General features: G+C 39.7%; 1 protein-coding gene across 1 annotated transcript in view; it reads left to right on the forward strand.

Annotated features, from left to right (window-relative positions):
• The window catches only part of LOC127623405 (spondin-1-like), a 254471-nt gene that overhangs the window by 61287 nt on the left and 172258 nt on the right, over positions 1-20926 (forward strand). Inside the window, exons 4-6 of the mRNA XM_052097865.1 lie at positions 6594-6667; positions 10571-10693; positions 17377-17525. Of these exons, the coding sequence (XP_051953825.1) occupies positions 6594-6667; positions 10571-10693; positions 17377-17525 (346 nt within the window). The remainder of the gene's footprint in view (positions 1-6593; positions 6668-10570; positions 10694-17376; positions 17526-20926) is intronic.

Here is a 20926-nt window from a genome sequence, read left to right on the forward strand (position 1 = left end):
TGAGATTGTTCCAGGCTGTATAAAAACCTCCATGGCTGCCACAAGTATCTCGGATGGCACCATGTAAACAGCCTGTAAACTTGTTTGAATCCAAGAGCTTATACTATGTTCATGGAATTTACCTCATCGAATTTACTTTGATTGTTTGGCTCATCGTCTGCAAGGAGTTCGTGCAGCTTCTCGCAAGGCACGACCACGGGTATGGAGAAGAGTAAGCATACGTTCATATTTTACCTCTAATGTTATGATGAGCTTTCCAGAGGTAGCTCAGTTCAGCTAAGTTAGCTATTGTTGTATGCTGTAATAATAATAATTACATTGAAACTCACTTATTTCACAGCTAGCTCTGTGGATTAGGGCTAGATGCTTAGCTGTTGTGTTGCTTTATCCTCGAGGGCGCCACTGGTGGGATACCATCGTTCCTGGATTTAATCCGACACAGTTTAGCATTCCTGAGAGTCTTTTTATTACATTTGCCATCGTCTCCATCATGTTCTGGAAAGAAGAGACATCAATTACCGATAGCCATTGCCCTATGGAAGTTGGCTCCTGGAAGTGAATACAGAAGTGTAAGTCACCTTTTTTCAGCTGTGTGAAAGATTTTTGCAAACAGTGAGAAAGGTTCTTCTCCCTGTACACATCAAAATGCCAGGAAATTGGTGGAAATGGCTAGTTTTTTTGTAAAGCGATTTCAGCGATTACCAGATTACCACAATGTGTTTGGTGCTATAGATGGAAGCCACATCCCAATAATTGCACCCACAGCTGACTTTTTCAATAGAAAAGGATTGCAATCAATTGTCTTGCAAGCAGTAGTGGATGGGAAAGGGTGTTTTTGGGATTTGTGCATTGGCTTTCTGGAAGTGTGCGTGATGCGAGGGTGTTCAAGCAGTCACACTTTTGGGAGAGGTTAAGAGATGGACATCTGTTAAGTCAAAACAAAATTAACATTACTGGCTATGATGCTGGATACTACCTTATAGGAGACCCTCCTTAGCCCCTGTAGAACTACCTAATGAAACCCTTTTCAGACACTGGCAGATTGACCCCCAAACAACAGATGCACGATTACAGGTTAAGCAGTGCAAGGTGTATAGTGGAGATGAGCTTTGGGAGACTGAAAGGACTATGGTGCAGTCTCCTAAAGAGAAATAATTGCAATCTGGAACTGGTAAAGAAGATGGTGCTGACCTGCTGTTTCAGTGAGGATCACCTGTCTATGCTGCATTCAAACATACAGTCCCTTGTCCAACCAGTACCTGAGCATGGGCAACCAGAAGGAAATGATGTGCGAGCTGCATTATTACACTATTTCAGCAGGCAGAATGAATGATGTTCTTGATATACAAATTGGTATTCATAATAGTTGTTTTGGAGGTGATAGATCTACAACAAGATAGAATGTGTTAAAAGTCAGATTTATTAAATTAAATGTCAATATGTACAACAAGAAAATTGTGATTTATAAAGTGAATACAAGGTTTAAGTGTAATTCTTTGAACAAGCACACGTACACATTGAACAACTGTACAAAAATAAACAAAGTGTTAAGTGCAAAAATAGTTGAAGTATGTCCAGTGCAAGAAAAACTATGTAAGATGTCTTTAGCAAAGGTGCTGATATGAAAAAAATTAAATCTGTTTAGATCACCTTCCTCTGCTCAGCCTCCATGACGGTGACCATGTGCCCTAGAACTTCAAGCAGAGATGCTAAGGTATCATTCATACTTGCCATGATGTCTTGATGCATCTCTCTTGTTTGCAGCATGAACTAGTGTCATAATAACACACTTAGGCATATTTCTGGATAATGTTTGTTGTGCAAAGCAATGCAAGTCTCTGCCTCCTCCAGGTCATCTTGCTGATCGGTACAGGAGTCTAAATACAATGTAACAAAAAGTCAACATGCAGGTCACTTAGTTATTAATGCATTGCATTATCCATAAAGTAGACTATGCTGCAGTGCAGACTCTAGTTTGATTTGTAATGTGTAAATTGTGAAAGTGGACTGCACCCTGATGAAACAAGCATTACAGAATTTCACTTACTGTCACACTTGTACAAGTAATGGTGATAAAGAGATTTGATTTGATGAATAGTGTACTTCATGGTTTTCACCTCTGGCCCTCAAGGTCCACTGTCCTGCAGTGTTTAGCGCCAACCATGATCAAGCTGACCTGCCTGTAACATTCTAACAATTCTGAAGACATTGGTTAGCTTCTTCAAGTGAGTTTGGTAATGGATGAAGCTAAACAATACTGCAGGACAGTGGACCTTGAGGGCCAGAGTTAAGAAAAACATATTTAGCTAGTGAACATGTTAGCTTGTTCGGAAAAACATGGGTAAGATAGGTTGCTTTACAATGTTTTCCTAACACAGCATAACACATGTTCTCATAATGCTAGAAAACCATGAATGTAGGCTTGCTAGTGTTGAACACATACCGATATCAGCTGCAACAGTAGACGGCAATGAACTCATTGCCTCCGGCAGTTAAGTCGCCGAATTTAATGCGCCGGTTGACTGACTCCGATATTCCAGAATGGAGTCCATGATGTCAAAATTAATAATTTTGCTCCGTCCACTGCTGCTTTGGTTCATCTCTCTTTTATGGTCCCTGGATTCCTTTTAAAAAAATCGGTGCAACGGCTAATTCCTAAGGTGGCCATTTCCCCTGCTATCTCCTCATATTCACACTTTTTTATGCAATTTTCCAATTTGTCTTTAAGTTCTCTTGTCGACCAGATGGCAAGGAGAGCGTTTCTTCTGCCGACCACTGTTGAACCGATATGTTTAATCTCTAGTTGTCAATGTTTACCACAACTCAGAAAACGCTTTTAAAAATGGTGTCTTTCAAACTGCGGTCTGTAGTGAAAGCTCTGCCTACAGACGTCAGGTGACCTTGTTCGAGACCTGCAAGGTTTCAGGGCCGGTTCGGCTCCAGGAATTGGGTACTGGCCCAGGGTTTTTTTGTGTGGAAAAGCGCAGCCCGGTTCGAGATTGAGCTCCGGCTCCAGCTCCGGTGGAAAAATGCTAAGAATAAACAGGCCTGTTCCTCAGATGAGGGCTCTTTCTGCATCAGTGTGTGAATTGGAAAGCCTTTTTGTTTTACTCTGAGATTGTTCCAGGCTGTATAAAAACCTCCATGGCTGCCACAAGTATCTCGGATGGCACCATGTAAACAGCCTGTAAACTTGTTTGAATCCAAGAGCTTATACTATGTTCATGGTCAATTATCCAATTTTAATTACTTCCAATAGAGCTGCACGATTATTGTTAAATTGAGAATCAAGATTTTTTGGCTTAGAATAAAGATCACGATTCTCTCACAATTCTGAAGAAAAAGGCTTATTTCTGTGATTTACAAAACCTGGACATAAGGGAATGTAACATATAATTTATTTGTTTTGACAAAACGCTCTGTTTCAATATATGCAAAAATGCAATAAAGTTGTAAATCGAATATATACATTTTAAATATCCTAAGTCAACAAGAGGGCACAACGAATACATTATAAACCAAACAGCACCTTGTGATTAATGCAAAAATAAAAATAAATAAAAATCCTGTTCAAAGATTTTTCAAAATACATAAAAAACTATTTAACCTGTTTCTCACATGCTAAGTATAAAACAAAACGAGCAGAAAAAAGCTTCATTAACTGTTCTATTTTAACTTGGTATTGCACTTGTAAGCAAATGTGCAATAAAACACTGTAATTTTACAAACGTTTTATTTTTATTAATATAAATGAAAACAATGAGGTCTTTCAGTGTTTCTATTGTAAAACTTACTTCAAGCTTGTAAAGGAATTATTCAAGAGCCAGTAATTAATTATAGAACAGAGTAAACAGTCGTTAAGTTTTTCAACAACAGTAGCAATTAAACATTTAAAAGTTATAATATAAAAACATTAGAAAAGGTAATTTAATGCAAATGAAAGTATTTAAATATTTGACACTCTTTACTGTGTGATTATTAGATCTACATTAATACTGATTTTGCCTATATTAGATAGCATGCAGCTTATATACATTTAGACATTTGCACTTGTGTATATGATTGAGTGACAATAAAGGCATTGGATTTGATTTGGCATTCCAAAAATCAAACATTTTGAAGAATTTGTCCTTTTTGCTTATACATTATTGGCTGTGTTTGCTTTAATATCTGCTGAGGGAGACAGGCCCTGATCGATTCTAGTCAAATTTCATCCAATAACGATCTCATGTTACACGAGGCAAGGAATAAAGGAATTAATCTACACAGTCTTAGTACAAGTATGAGTTTGTTTTATAGACTATTTTCTGTTATGTAATTCTGTCTCACAAACCTTTTATAGAAGTACTGGACTTCTATACTGGCAATCCGATGGCAAAGATGTTGCGGGGACTCTAGTGGACTATTTAGAGGGACGGTTGGCGTTGCCGTGCCTGTGGTGTAAATGCGATATAATATTGGGAGGAGACTTTTGATGGATTCAGTCCTTGATCATAGTGAAGCAAAAGTGTGTAAGCCCCCTAGAGCAACATTGATGCTTCACAGGATGTGTAAACATATTGTCTTACAGATATTTGGAGACTTTTAAACCCATCTTGGATGGACTATACATTTTTTCATCAGTCCATAAGAGTTATTCTAGAATATTTTTCTAGATAAGTCCCTCATTTAATCTGTTGTTGATTGTTCAATTGGAAATGTCTTGGTTACTGATGTAAACTCTGTTCCCTGTCTGTCACTCACTCAACGTTGTGTCGATGAAGTAACACTAGGGATTCCTATTGGAAATGCAGCATATCATGAGGTACGGAAGTGTGGAAATGGGCAAGCTGCTGCGTGCCTCGCAGTGAGCTCTCAACACCATTGTGACCTTCCAGCAAGTTAGGTAAGACATCTCCCTAGTCCGGTTAGGGGGTTGGAGGAGGCACTTACGCAAGTAGGCTTCCGGCGGTGCATTTCTAAATTTGCTTGCTAAGCAATCTCCCGCCGAGCACTTTCTAGAATAGGGCTGGGAAGTGCTCTTCCCTCTCCAGGAAAGAGAGCACTATGGAGACCACATCCTGCCTGAGGGAAGTTAACATGTGGAGATACCTCACATGGATTTACCAGTGGGGATGTACACATATGGAACAGTGGTCGGCAGAAGAAACGCTCTCCTTGCCATCTGGTCAACGAGAGAACTTCAAGACAATACCACAGGAGGACCCTATCTACAGAGAGGCTACGCAGCACAGTGGCCGAGGCAGAGAAAGCTCTGATGAGGGTAAACACAGGGTTTAGCTTAGGAGAAACCGAACAGTGGAAACAATTTTAATGTTTTCATGTTTGTTTTTTTTGGCAATGTGTGAACGGCTTGTAATGCAATCTCTTCCAGCACTGGAGAGTCAAATATAATATACAGCCTCAAAGTTTCTAGTACAACTATCATAACCGTGACATTTTAATTATGATACATCATCTGTCAGCATGATGCAGGTCAATCACGTTCAGTCTCTTTGTACGTTATGTCATTGTTTTGGTCGATGCTCATGTCCTATGGAATGTGTGCACGATCACGAGCAACAGGTATCTGGCTGCAGTTCACTTAACAGCCACAAGTGTCATTAACAACAAGGGTTTCACCTTTAACAAGGGGATGCATGGTTTTTGAACCATATACAAATACGCCGCATGTTGCCATTTATGTCATTTTTTTTTCATACAATCATATCAATATTTAATTCAAAAGTAGCTGTATATAATGCAATAAACATGCAACACTAAATACTGTAAGCTGTATTTAAAAACATCAGGCCTAGGCCTGCAATAGAACAATACAAAATAAAGGAAATCTAGGGCTAGTTGTCACACTGGTTGGACCTGTTTGCATTCACATAGGACATAACTATGTTTATGGTAGCCAGCTGGTATGTGCTGTGCAGTGTGTGCAAACCTAACTCCCCTGGCCTCTCCTAGCCTTTGCCTCCTCGTTAGTGTGTCCGTCTCCCATGCCAGAGATGCCGGTTTGTATCCCGTTCGGAGCAGGTTGAGCAGGACTGGTTACATTTACACTAATCACTCACAGGTTATGCATTATGCACATGAAACGCATTTTTGCAAGCAATTCACAAATTAAATTATATGTATCTCTACTTTGTTTTCAATATTTATCACAGCTTCAGCTCCATCCTGAAAATAATTAAAGGACATTAAAATGGACCCCAGTTAAAACACTGATAATTAATTTATCTCTGATTCAAGAAATCTCTAGGATTTCCCAAATGTACTCTTTAGTCGACCATTCACTTATGTTTAGGTTGCGCAAAAGTGGAGCAACATCAGAAGTGTGTGTCCGCTTGCGATTACATGTTTTTAACACATAAATATATTCCTCACATCTGCTGCCATTGAAATCCCGTGGCACAGCTGTCTTTAGTGCCGTGCAGCCATTCAGATTGCACATGCCTCTTTTCGGGTATTACAAGCACTGCAGGAGCTTCATGATTGCAGCCTGTTCAGAGTGCTGATTCCAAAAAGTGGACCCTTTGACTCTTCTCTTCTCTTCTCTTCTCTCAATGATTTTCCTCATTCTATTCATCTCTCTTTCTCTGTAGGGCTAGTATTGTTCAGCGGAAGATCATCTCATTCCAGGACGAGGGGTCTCTCACAAAGCGGATGTGTGAGAAAGGTGAGTCTCTCTGCAAGCTAAATGTTCTGGCACAAGCAGCTCTTTTCTCAATGCTCCATTTCTTCTCTCCTCCATCCATTTGCCACCTCATGACCCTGTTTCCATCTAAGCCTTGGTTGTATGATAGAACTGTTGGATATTTTGACATATAAGAAGTCATTGTACTATAAAAAGCATACTGTAAGTTTAAGAACTCAAAGCTTCCTCCCCAGTCCGAAAAGAGCATTTATTGTATCCACCTTGCAAAAACGACTCGTTTTGAAATTGGCTATAATGTGACGTCACAGTGTAGTTTAATTTGCATAGTACCCGCCTCCACAACATACAGTACGTAATTGTTGTGGCCGTTGAGCTGACATATAAAGAAAGTGGCTGGGATATATCAACACTTAAAGTGGTCCTATCGATTACTTTTAACCAGCGAGAAGAGTAATGTTATGTCGTTGTTATGTTTAGGGTTAGGGTCCAATACCTGGATCATATCAGCTCCGATAGTGAGGTTTTAAGACAGTCCGACAAACTCGGATCCAAATCCGAATCCGATCCAAATGTGTGTAAGTCATGTTTGTTACTGTCCTGTTGGGTTTTAGTAATAAAAATCCTATTCATTTTCCCCATAAGGGAACTGATTATTAAAAACAGTTCATATACTTTTAAAGGCCGACCTACCGAGCGCTCTGAAGTTCTTAATCAATGGTATATGCCTCTGTTGAAGCATCACAGGATAACGTGCATTACTGCGCATTATTTCAAATTTGTGTTTAATAGTGAAATTCCTGGTGAAGAACTACAGTACACTACCCATGACTCTGAGGGAAAACAATTTACCATTTAAACAATCAGAGCACTATGAGTGATGCACATGCAATCTAGTCTCCCTACATTTTCAAACTACTTATATATTTACAAATACTTGAACATTTAGCAATACAATTTAAATATATTTTTTCTACACTTATTATCAACAATTTAAATCAATAGTTGTAATGTTTTTCCATTGTTTAATTATCAATGAACAGAATAACAATATAACAACATACAGAATATCAATAGACAATTGAATAACAATAGTTTACACAGTTTGCACACAATACAGAATACACATTATAATATACAAACTGAAAAGTTAGAGGCAAAACGTGTAGTATTGTGTGGCATATGCTATTGCGTTGCCATTAATTCTCAGATCTGCGTGAAGTGGTAGATATTAATAATGATGTGTGTATATATATATATATATATATATATATATATATATATATATATATATATATATACATACATACATTGAGTCCAGTTAAATTAGTGTTAAGGTTCTAAGGTATGGAGTTGTTAGCAGTTCAGCAGTCTGATGGCCTGAGAGAAAAAGATGTCCCTCAGCCTGCTGGTGTGGGCTCTGATGCTGTGGTACTATCTACCAGATGGTTGCAGTGAGAACAGTCCATGGCTTTGGATGGCTAGAGTCTCTGATGATCCTCCGTGCTTTCCTTACACATCGCCTGGTATAGATGTCCTGGAGTGAGGGAAGCTCACATCCAATGATGTGCTACGTACTACCTTCTGCAGCGTTTTTTGGTTGAGAGTAGTACTGTTCCCGTACCAGACGGTGATGCAGCCAGTCAGAATGCTCTCCACAGTGCACGAGTAGAACTATCTGAGGATGTTGTGACTCATCCCAAACTTCCTCAGTTGTCTCTAGAAAAAGAGCCACTGGTGCATCTTCTCCACTACGGACTCTGTTTGGACGGACCATGTGAAGTCATCAGAGATATGTGAACTATGAGAATTTGAAGCTGCAGACCCTCTCCATTGGAGCTCCGTTGATAGTGATGGGACTGTATTCTTTGTCCAGTCTCCTGAAGTCCACCACAAGCTCCTTGGTCTTGTTGCCTTTGAGAGAGAAGTTGTTCACCTGGCAGCAGCGTATTAGGGAATGCACCTCCTCTCTGTAGGCCGTCTCAATGTAATCTGTGATCAGAACTACCACCATCGTGTCATCTGAAGACTTGATGATGACTGTGTGTGGCCATGCAGTCGTGGGTGTAGAGAGAGTACAGGAGTGGGCTGAGAACGCAGCCCTGCGGAGCTCCAGTGTTGAGGGTCAGTGGAGTAAAGATGTTGCTGGTGTCTGCCTGACAGGAAGTCCAGGATCCAGCTGCACAACGAGCTGTTTAAGCCCAGAGCCCAGAGTTTTTTCCAGGTGGGAGAGAGCGGTGTGTAGTGTAGATGAAATGGCATCATCAGTATATTGGTTGTTGCTGTATGCAAACTGCAGTTAGTCCAGTGAAGCAGGCAACACAGAGCAGATGTTATCTCGGATTAGTCTTTCAAAGTTTTTGCTGATGATGGGGGTCAGAGCAGCAGGACACCAGAACTTTATTTAAGCAAGTGCTAGACATTTAAGCAAGTCATGCTGATTATGGGAGTCAGAGCAATAGGGCAGCAGACATTTAAGTAGGTGCTTTTAGTTTGCTTCGGTACAAGCACAATGGGGGACGTTTTGAAGCATGTGGGAACTGTAGACAGGGAGATAGAGAGTGTGGCGGCGGGGGCGTGGTCGAGCATTCAGCCGGAGAGTGAAAAAGCGGTAAGGGTGCACACAACTGAGTGCTATAATCTAACACCTATTTCTGATTGCTGTAAGCACTGGGAGAGTGATATAATGAGGAACCATGCCAGTAACTGAGAGACAGCTACAACACACTCACAGAGACTGTGTTAAGCTGTGACTGCTGAAAAGCTATTTTGAGTTTGTTTAATTAAAGACCTACCTTTTTGAGTTAAAGTCCCAAGTTTCCCATTTCCTCCTTTCCCATCCAACAAACTCCTTCACAGAGAGTTTGAAAATGTCAGTGAAAACACCGCTAATTGGCCCACACATGCCATCTGGACCCGCGGCCTTGCGAATGTTCACCCGTTTGAGAGATCGGGTTATTTCCGCTGCAGGGACAGTAAGCTAATCTCTGCTGTGTCGGCCATGATAGCTCTCTCCATGAGGGCAGTGTTTTTCACTTCAAAGTGAGCACAGGATGACGTTCAGCTCATCCAGAAGAGAGGCAGCTGTGTTTTTTTGAGAGAGTCTATTCAATGTCTATACAATCCATGCATTGTATGGACTATTTGTATGATGATTAGCCATTTATGGATCTATTAGTCACTAGTCAGCTCAAGCTTTCGTTGTATGAAAAGAGCAGCTTAAACATTCTTCAATCTTTTTTTCTTTATGTGTCACCTGGAGGAAAGAAAAGCATACAGGTATAAAATATAAGAGTGAATACAAAAGACATAATTTTCATTTGAGTTAATTATTTCTTTAAATGCATATGGACCTTTCAAAAGTTGCTTTACACTGTATGATGACCGTGTAGTGACTCTATGATGCCCGTGTAGTGACTGAACAAAGTCTATGTATTTTTGTGACTCTATGTGCAACATACTGTATGTGGTGCAGATAGCAGTAAATACTTCACAGTGGCATAATGGCAAACTTCTACAATGTTAAATGATATTTAAAAATCTTTAAGGTATTTACACAATCAGGCTGTATTGACTTATTAAACACCACAGGTATAATGATGGTGGCACTACCTTAATTTAAACAAACTGAGTGCTTGATAAAAGAATGGCTCTCTCACCAATCATTTTGTGTCATTTCAAGCTACTTTTCATTTGAATGTGACTGAAAATATTGATGTTTTAGTGGGTGCTGTTTACTTTGTAATTAGTCTGTCCATTTCCGCCAGTTTGAACCATTCAGATTGACTTGTTTAACGGTTGCGAACATGATGTGCGGCTATTATCCCATTGATGCTGGGTAATAATCAGCCAATCACAGCAATGTTGAGGCCCTTCCTCCTCTGAAAAATGCCACTAATAATCCAGCAATCCTCTCCTGTCTTTCAGAGCCCCTGTTTGGAGAGACGACAGATAAACCCCTTCTGGACTGCTGTGCATGCGGAACGGCCAAATACAGAGTCACCTTCTACGGGAACTGGTCAGAGAAACTGCACCCAAAAGAGTACCCACGTAAGATCTTCTCAAAAACATTCAAATCTTTCTCAAATAAACATAAAGCAGATGTGTGTAACTTCCTGATAATAAAGCACTTCGACATACCCCAGCTTACCATGCATTGATTACTATGAAATCAATTATAACTTATTTAATTATTTTATCAAAAAAGTTAAAGGTAAATATGCTGTTGTGTTGCCTATTAACAACAAAGTGTCTGAAACGTTCTTAGTTTCCTAGAATAGAATGGTGTTCTTTTATCATTTTCAGAAGAACCCACGACTGTATGTCTTGTAAAAGTAAACATATTGTGGTTGTTCACATTACACAACCATCATACAGTCTCTTCTTATCCAAGTGAGCCCTAATAAGCTGCCAGTAGATGGCGTAAAGCACTCTGTTAGTTTGTGATCTGCCATTACAAAAGAAGAAGAAAGACACCGCCTGATCCTGTGCGGCAGTCACAATACATCTTCAAGTTCGACTGATGACTTGCCTTCAGAATTTTGGCTTCTACAAAATAAAGAAGCTATTAGTTATAATCTGTAAAGAATTATGGTCTTCGTTCACAAGATTATTATCTTTTAAATATCCTGAAAGTCTGTGCAAATATGGATAAAAGGATGTTTATTTAAGCAGCTCCATTTGATTGGAACCAGTTACAAGATAAATTATATTTTAAAGAGTTGGTCTCTAAATGAATTTAAGGGTATCTTAAATAATTTGGACTCTGCGACGGGCATCCCTCCTCCTTCCCGGGTTTCGGCACCAGTGTAACGTAGTTCGATGGAAAGGAGGAGGCGAGAACCAGCTTGGCAATATAAATAATAGTTTAATTGGTAAACTGAAACAAAAGACAAAACACACACATGACAGACATGTCCGTAAACGATCTCTCTCTCATTGCACCACCATCTGCCATTGGCCTTTATCCCTCTCGGAGGCTTGATTAGCCTGATAAGGGACCGGGTGTGTATAATCACGACCTGGCCCCGCCCTCCGCCCTGCCACATGTTGTTTTTTGTGTGTTTTTTTTTTAACTAAGTGTGCTGCCTGTCTTGGCCAGGACCCTCTTGTAAACGAGATTTTAAATCTCAAGAGTTTTTATTTCCCGGTTAAATAAATGTAAAAAAAAAAAATCTGACCACAACATGATGTATTGTTTGGTTGCGCCACACCGCTACTTGCTGGAAAAAGTAGTTCACTACTAGAAAAGATACACTATTTAAAAGCAGCTGAGCTAATGTCAAGATACTGAAAGACGTAGTTAAATTAGTTAGCTACTGCCCAACACTGCACTCTTGTTTGACTTGCAGAACACAAACAATGATATTTTATAGGATGTATGATGTGTTTTTGTCCATACAATATTAATGGGATCTAACACTTCCAAGCTCCATAAAGAAAATAAACCAAAATTAAAGTCCTTCATTATAAATAAACAGTTCCTGCACTTTTGCTCGTTTTATCTCAGCGTAATTCAGTTTAAGGTGCACAACATTGCGCTATATCTTGGGTCTGAAAATAAAGTCATTGTCATTTCTTTCAATGTAAACGCACCTCATTTTGGTGTAAATTAAAGAATTTAGACTTAATAAAGAATTGTACTATTTATATCACGGCAAAACGAAAGCAGGCGTTTAAATGAATGATGTTTAAATGAGATGTTTGTGTACTTTTTCTATCAATCTCTCATATCTGCAGTAATTTATCAAACGATGATCAAACTATAAATAAGAGCATTTTCACATATGAATTGACCACCACAGATTACTCCCCTTAACCCTATTGAAAGTCTTTGGGATGTGCTGGATAAAACTTTACAGAGTGGTTCGACTCTCCCATCGTCAATACAAGATCTTGGCCAAAAACACGCTTTTTTGATGCACTTGCGCCACCCAAAGGAATTACTTCATTGACAAATAACTGGAAGTTTCTCCACCTAGAACAGTAGTCCCACCACAAAAATCATGATTCAGACAACTTTACAGGTCAAATAATAGACATTACTTTGGAATAATTCATGTGCTTTAACAAAATTTAGAGCTAAATATTTCGGCCTTTACACCCTCCGAACGCTGGCATCGTTTCTGCATTAAAATAATTATGAGGGATGACTGAAATAAATATATGGAAATCACTATGGAAAATAAATCTGCTTGATCTCATGAGTATTATGTATCCGTGACAACATTTGCAAAACCATGTTATGTGCTTCATTTCACGTTTCAGTTTCCCAATGAATGTCCAGCGGGGAGCGCCAAAAGCGAGTGAAAGTGTGTCGTAATCAGACGAGGATTTAAAGGTGAATTTTAGATGTTGGTTTTAATGAGTAAAAATAAACCTAAAACCCAAACCTAAAACTTGAACCAAAATCTAACCAACAGTTTTTTAAAAGCAAATGAGAGGTGAAAAAAACAGATACCCTTACCCTAAACCAACACCTAAACCCAGACATGAAAAGCAAATGCGACATGAAGAGAAAATTTTCTGAAGCAACCACGTCATCGTTGAGTTTTTCGTGTCCCGTGTCAGTGTGCGTGTTTGGCTGGGCTCGAACCGTGGACTGCCGATTCAAAAGTCCAACACTCCATGTGGTGAGCTATGGCAGAAGCTAATCAGATTGGAATAAGTGTGTAATTGCAAGCTAGTTTGTAGTAGAGGTGTTAAAATGTGTCGTTTTTCAAATTTCAACAAATGCAACTTTCTTATTGAACCTTGAAATTTTGTTTTAACACATTCCATGTTGCTATTTTAAGGCCATCAGGAATGTGTGATTTATGTGTATGTGTGCTTTGAATTGGTATTAAATTTGATCCTAAATGTACACTAAATGTAAGTCAAGTGTGACATTAATGAATAATGATTTCTGTATGAAATTGTTTGCACAAAGGTTTTAAATGCAAATATGCACGCTTGTTGAAAGAGACCAAGTTTGTCCTCATTTTTAATGTGAAATGTTCATTTTACAGTCAAATTCTTATGATTTTCTCCTAGCGTCGATCCACTGCTCTTGTCTTTGGTGGTTGGTCTGGATAACCTTGAGACTGTCTCATTGGGAGAAAATTAAGCCTGGGGATTAGAAGCACTCTCCACTGGACGAGCTGCTGCTCAGATCAATACACTGATTTGAAAGAACTCTGAGAGCTGATGAACCTGATAAAGAAAGTGCACTGAACTAATTCATGGGTTTAGGAAATAGTGAAAGACACATGGATAAACAGACACTTGCACATACACAGGATTTATGATGTTCACGTGTGCTGTGCAGAAGACATTCCCATGTGTCTGCATTTACACATCCTTACACATGTGTTCGAGAAGACACACACACGCACCTTGCTGTGGACATCTTAAATGTATACCATGTTTGTTTTGTTTTGTTTTTTACACAAATGTTTTAATGTTTCTGCATAAATTAGCGTGGCGGTGTGTTTCCCCTTCATTTTGGGGTGGGTACGGGTGTGGTCCCCTCTTGACTTTTTTCGCCCTCTGGGGGGAGGGGGGAGTGGTGGCCCAACTTGAAAGTTTTAGAAATGCATTGCATACGTTGCATATATAATTTTTTCGGGTTTAGGTATGGGTAGGTTTAGATTTAGGGTTATGGTTAGGGTTTAGGCTAAGAATTAGGGTTAGGGTTAGTACAGATGTAATTACTTTTAAGGTACAATGCAACAACACATAAGTACATTAAATCAAATGCTTAAGTGCATAGTAGTTAAAGACACATAATGTAAAGTGGGTCCTGATAAACTGTATTTAGAGGGAAAATTTTACAGATCCAATGATGGTAGACCAATCAGTTCTAAAATATATATATATATACATTTTATCACAATTAGGGTTAGAATTAGGGTTAGGGTTTATCTCTAAAATAATATTTTTTCAAGAGCATGGAAAAACTCTTTTTCTCATAAACAGCCTTACAAGATGAGTCGGAAAACATCATTACTCACATTTATCACCATAAAGAGAATTCTACCATTGCACATCAGTTAGTGAACTGTTCGATATTTTAATTGGATTTTTGTTAGCGAACATTGACATACGTGGTTTTCTTATCGTGGGTTTCAATGGCGCATGTTCAGTTACAGACTTAAGCCTGTTCGAGTTCACAGAACTCAGTACTCAGGTTGGTTATCAATTGTTAGATAATTCATTTTTTGCATAAAATCGGAGCTTTCACTTACTATTTTAGATCGAAATCAGTTTTACGACTAAGATTTCTAGTCCAGTTGTTGAGTGGACAGTTCGTTTTCGAGACGTTTCTTCCAGGTAATGCATAAATTGTCATAATTAGCTTTCGATCGCGGTTCCGTAAAGATGAAAATCTGGCAACCGAATATGGCTGGTAAAGTCTACTTTTTAAAGCCACTTGACATTTTGTGTGCATGAATGGCGTTGGTTGTCAAGGAAATCGCAGAGCCAGCACGATGTAGGGAATCACTTTCTGAGTTGTTAAACATCTTTTAATTGGTCTTCTCAATGCACAATTCAAACAGTAGGAAGAGGTCATTCGGCATGATTCGTCTACGGTAAAAAGTAAAAATTGCCAAAATGGAGATATGTTTTTTGTGTGTGATGTTCACAATAGTTTAATATGCTTCTTATCGCCATAAGAACCGAATAAGCGACTCATCACATCTTGCCTCTGCACTTTATCAGTACCCTGCCATGGCCAAATACATTTGACATTATGTTAATAGGAATATCAAGTGAGACTGCAGTGCTTTGTGTTCATAATGCACATCATTAGCAGACCAAACCACAGGCTGTGAACCATGCTTAGACCTCCTTCCTAGATGGTCTCATCTAAGTTTGGTTTGCATTAAAGGGCTCTGAGGTATTTTGGAGTGTTCACATATGGGTCAAAACTCCTACAAACCACGCTCATGTCCCTGTAAAGAAACAAGTTTAAAGTGACCGTAATACTTAGAGGGTATCAAGTACCACTTATAATTGTTTTCAAACAGGTTTCCCAATCACCACGCCCATCTACCTTTTAGCCCCACACCAAACTCAAACCACTGGACGAGAAAGAATTTGACATATCGGACTACTCATGGCCATTCACAGAAGAAGGTTTTGATAGAGTCACTGTGTTTTCAATGGAAATTAATACTAAACTTCAATTTTAATTTCAGAACCTGCTAACTTGTTAAAATAGAGCAAAGGGGTTTGCATCTATCGACATACATAGTAAATACATAAATGGTCCTATACAATACATACAGTTGATGCAGAGAGAGAAAGAGAGGGAGAGAGAGAGAAAGTGATGCTGTTTTTGACATGAAATAAAAAAAGAAACATTGGAACATCAGAGCGCATCAGTGAGATTGGATACAGGTCTGACGGATTGAGAGGATTAACGCAGCTAGCGGATGTGGTAAGCAGTTCCTCACAGAGGCAGTGTGTACACTCTGTCATGTCTGTGGAATCACTTAAATCAGAGAGGAGAAATTAGATTGAGGGGCTTTAAAGGCCCAGATCGGGCAGATCTTATATATAATACCTCAGGGTGGAGGTTCCGACAAGGTGACATTTTTGTTAGAGCAAGAGTTTATAAAGTTAAAAGAGAAGGCATTGCATGACATTCTTTCTGAAAGGAAGCGTCTCCTCAAAATGTGGTTGTGAGTCCTGAAACTGTGTCAGTTCAGTTATAGAGTGCTTTTACTCTCATTTAGAACCAATCTGTGTGTGAATGTAAGCATACAGTATAAAGCACTCACAAACTGGACTGACAATCACATTCTTCAGCTGTGTGAATAAGGTTTGACCCAAATCTGATTCAAAATTGTTGTCTTCAATGCATAATCTGTGGTAAGGTTGCAGCTTGCCATTGAAAGGTTGGGCTAAAGGGACAAATTGAGGACACAAACTCTAAAAAAGCCCAAGGTAGAGCTATTTCAGTGTTTTTTAGCTTGCCCCTGCGGGAGAACCTATTTTCGTGGGAAATCATTTATATGTCATCTGTGGGAGGCTGTCATGGAATTGTTGTATCGGACACAGAAAGGTTTTCTAAAGCATTACACTGTCCTTCCTGAAAGGAGGGATGCTTCTTGTGGCACTGCCACAATGACACAGAAAAAAAAGAAGGATTATCCTTTTCATGACTAATCCTGAACAAATTTATCCATTTTTAGCTTGTACACTAAGAGCAGCATCAAAAATAATGCAGTTTGATGAGGACCTATGTCCCCCCCCAAAAAAAAAGAGAGAGAGAGAGAGAGAGGGGATATGTGTGTGGCCTGATCCCACACAATCTCTACTTCTCATAATTTTCATTCAGTTGTCCACTATTATATTGTGTCAAGGCTTTAAAAAAACATATATATATATATATATATATATATATATATATATATATATATATATATATCTAAAATTATAAAGAAATATATAATACCCACAAAAGCTGTGCTGACTCTACATGAAATGTGTAAAATGTTTGTTAGTCATGGTTTTGTGCAGGTACAGTATAACTTGCAGCACATTTTTCATTTATTTGGCAGAAGAATATCTTCCCATAATTTCCTTTCACTCTGCTAAATGATGAAATTAAATGGAAAATTTTGCATTATGAAATTAAATGTAAATATATCCCAAGATCAAATCAGAGACAAATGGAATTTATTTTCTTAATAAAATAATTGAATGATACATCTTATTAAGAAATCCAAAATGTATTTTCTTCACAGGGAGAGCCAATCACTGGTCAGCTCTCATTGGGGCGTCCCATTCGAAGAACTATGTGCTGTGGGAGTACGGAGGTTATGCCAGTGAAGGGGTCAAACAGGTCGCTGAACTGGGCTCACCAGTCAAGATGGAGGAGGAGATTCGTCAGAAGGTAGGGAAGAAGAGTTTCTGCCTTGTGCTGTTTGTTTATTCAGTCACAAAATTCAAGAAATGAATTCATATGCAAACTAATCCAAAGTTCAGTCATGACAACTGTTTTAAAATATTTACAAGGTGTTATAATGGATATGACAATTTGGTAGGTTTTGTCTTGGCTTACTGGATCTGCTTACGCTGCTGCTACAATCCTCTTTAAGCAGCACTAGACAAGTGGTGCTGGGGAGGAGGAGGTTTTCAGAGAAAGTAAACTTGCAGATAAGCAGGTTTCACTGCAGTGCACTGCAAGTTACAACTACGGCAAATTAAATGTTGAAAAAACAAAAGAGTGAAGACTGAACCTAGAATAATTGAATCAAGTTTACACCATGCATAGTACTCGGAAAAACTTTACAGTGAAGAAATCTTCCTTAAAGCTCATTTATCACGTTTAAAAGTGGTGTAAAGCCGATATTGAAATCCATCCCTCATGTCATCTGCGTTTGGGGTATATTTTGCCTATGTTTTAGGGAGTGTCCCTGGGATCGAAACAGCAATATCTTCTTTGTTATAGTGTTGTTTATCTACAAAGTATCATGGGATCAGTGTTCAGTAGTGGATGTAACTTGTTTGAAATTTTATAGGGAAAGCTTTTTCAGTCTAGATTTATTGTCTTTACACAGCTTGTTCAATAGGAACATGTATTCCTAAATAAATCTGCAGCTTCAAACACAATAACGTTAATGATAATTCACCTGAGCTGAAGCAGGGTGGGCTTATCCCACTCGTCCTTGAAGAACTTTGATAAGAATTATAATAAGAATTAAAAGCTGTGGCAGTGTGATGATAAAATAGAGCTGTAATGGATCAGGTAGATCATTACATTAGCTCTCCACTGGAGCATCATAATTACCTGCTGCCGGAGGGATGGGCCAGTGTTTTGAGGGGCATTTAGAAAAGCCTAGAGACCTCTGCATTTGCTGAGTGCTCTGTCTTTTCAGCCAAGCATGCGGATGCTCTTGGAGATCTCTGAAAGGCTCACATGTTTGCTTCTTGGTGCACACATTGCATTTCCATTTGTAGAAAATTGACATGGAAAAGATAAGAGGATGAGCATGATGATTGAACTTAGTTCTGTTTGAATAATTATATAATTGCATTTTTCAGCTCTCTTCTAATAGTGAACGTATAACTGTATGATATATATGGAGACCAGATGGCTCCAGTGGTGTTCAGACAGAGGGGAGTGGACTACCTTTTATGGTTTGACTTTGCCAAATGTGACATATTACTGGAACAATAATATGTCACAATCAACCTGTTCTCACAGAATCATGTTATTATACCAAAATGTTTTGCCAAATTATTTTTACGTGGTTTATTGTATGTATTGTGTACTGTGGCAGGGCTGTATCAGGCTAATCAAGCCTCCGAGAGGGATAAAGGCCGACTGCGGAGGATTGTGCGGCAGAGAGAAATAGTTTAAGGACATGTCCGTCGTGTGTGTTTGTCTTTTGCTTTAGTTTTATATTAAACTATTATTATATTATCAAGCCGGTTCTCGCCTCCTCCTTTCCATCGGACTATATTACACTGGTGCCGAAATTCGGGAAGGAGGAGGGATACGCCGAAGTAGAGTTCTCGCTACTACCGTCCACCCCAATGGAGCAGCCGTGGCCATCTGCCAGGGGACGAGGAGCCCGGCCGCCGACTGCGAGGGGAGAATGGGCTCCTAACCGACCACCTGGAGCGGTCAGGGCCGCTGCCAGGGCCGGAGGAGTCCCCTACCAGCCGCTGAAATGCGGCGGGGTCTGAGACCGCCGACCGCGAGCGTGGAGGGGCTCGCTGCCGATCGCCTGGAGCGGAGAACCGCTGCCAGGGGAGGGGGAGACCCCTTCTGTTTCCCAAGAACACGGCAGGGTGTTCCATCCATCAGGGGCTGGAGGGCTGCCTCCGATCTGCCCGGAGAGGCGCTGTTAGAGGGTGGAGGAGTGGCCGAGGAACAAGCTGCGGCATATCGGAGAACTGGCGAGTAAGTGTTTTTTTTTCATCTCTCTCTCACTGCCGCTCCGCGTTGGCCTTTTCCCTCTCGTTAAAATGTTTGTGTTTTTTGGGGGGGTACTACACTGTTACATGAAGTACCCCCCCCCATTTTTATTATTTCTGTTTCCATCCCCTTGTCCCCTCCATCATCCAGGTGGACGGGGATGACATGCCGGCAGATGGAGCTTTGGGCACGCCCTCCCCCAGGGAAGGGGGGTCTACGTTATGCCGGGGGCTCCCCTGCCTGAGAGAACGAGAGAGGAATGTGTCAGGGCGGAGGGCGGGGCCGGGTCATGATTCTACATACCCGGTCCCGCCCTCCACCCTGCCACATGTATATTTGCTGGTGAAATAAACACTAGAAGCGACGACAACGACTTTGATTCACTTTTCAACAAATCACAAGTAAAAATGAAAGATTTCAGCTCAGATACACTTATTTTTCAATGCTATTTTATGACATCTAAAAACGTTTACTACAGCACATGACTTGTAAAGCAACACATTTTAAAGTCTGCATTACATAAGCATCTACATATACAAGCTTGTTCAAATTGCGCAGTAGTTCAACTGATAGAGCATTGCACTTGCAATGCAAAAGACCAGGGTACACGTCCTGAAGAGCATGTGTGTTGACTGGTGAGCCAAAAGTTACATAGGCTATGTTCAGACTGCAGCAAATCAGATTTTTTCAGGCAGACTGTCCGTACTATTAATTGCAAGTGATCAAATCAGATTTGCGCATTCAGACATAACCAACCTATCTTCATGGGTTGCTTTGGTAATGATGTACGTGTAATTCAAATGATGATGCATTCAAAGAAGATGTGGGAAAATGGAGGTACATCGTCTTGCTTTCCAAATAAATGCCCTGTCCATTTGTGGTGCAGAACTGCAAAATGGTAAATATTGTGATGTTCCGTGCTGCAGTCAACGATTTTTGACATCATCGTTGTGTGTCACGTTAAGAGTGACGCAAAAGACCATTTGAAATCGAATTGAACAGGCAGAGCGTCCAGACTGAGACGCATCTGAAAAAAATCAGATTTCAATCGCATTTGAAACCACCTCCCGATGTGATTTGAATCAGATTCTGAAAAATCTGATTTCATGTGGTTGTTTTGCTGTTCAGACTATCAAAAACTCATCTGGATACAATCTGGATATGCAAAAAATCTGATTTTTAGTGGCAGTCTGAACAAGGCCTTAGAAGCACCACAAAATGACATGATTTCTTCAGCAATTGCATTTTTTATCTGACGTTTGCTTTTTTGACATTATCCGTTAGGTTTAGGTTTAAGGCTAAAGAGGTAAAGAGGTAGGTTTTGTTGATATAAAACCTAATAGAGCATTCAAAATCTCATGTCTGGAAAA

The sequence above is a fragment of the Xyrauchen texanus genome, chromosome 29 (assembly GCF_025860055.1).
Source record: "Xyrauchen texanus isolate HMW12.3.18 chromosome 29, RBS_HiC_50CHRs, whole genome shotgun sequence".
Lineage (NCBI taxonomy): Eukaryota > Metazoa > Chordata > Actinopteri > Cypriniformes > Catostomidae > Xyrauchen > Xyrauchen texanus.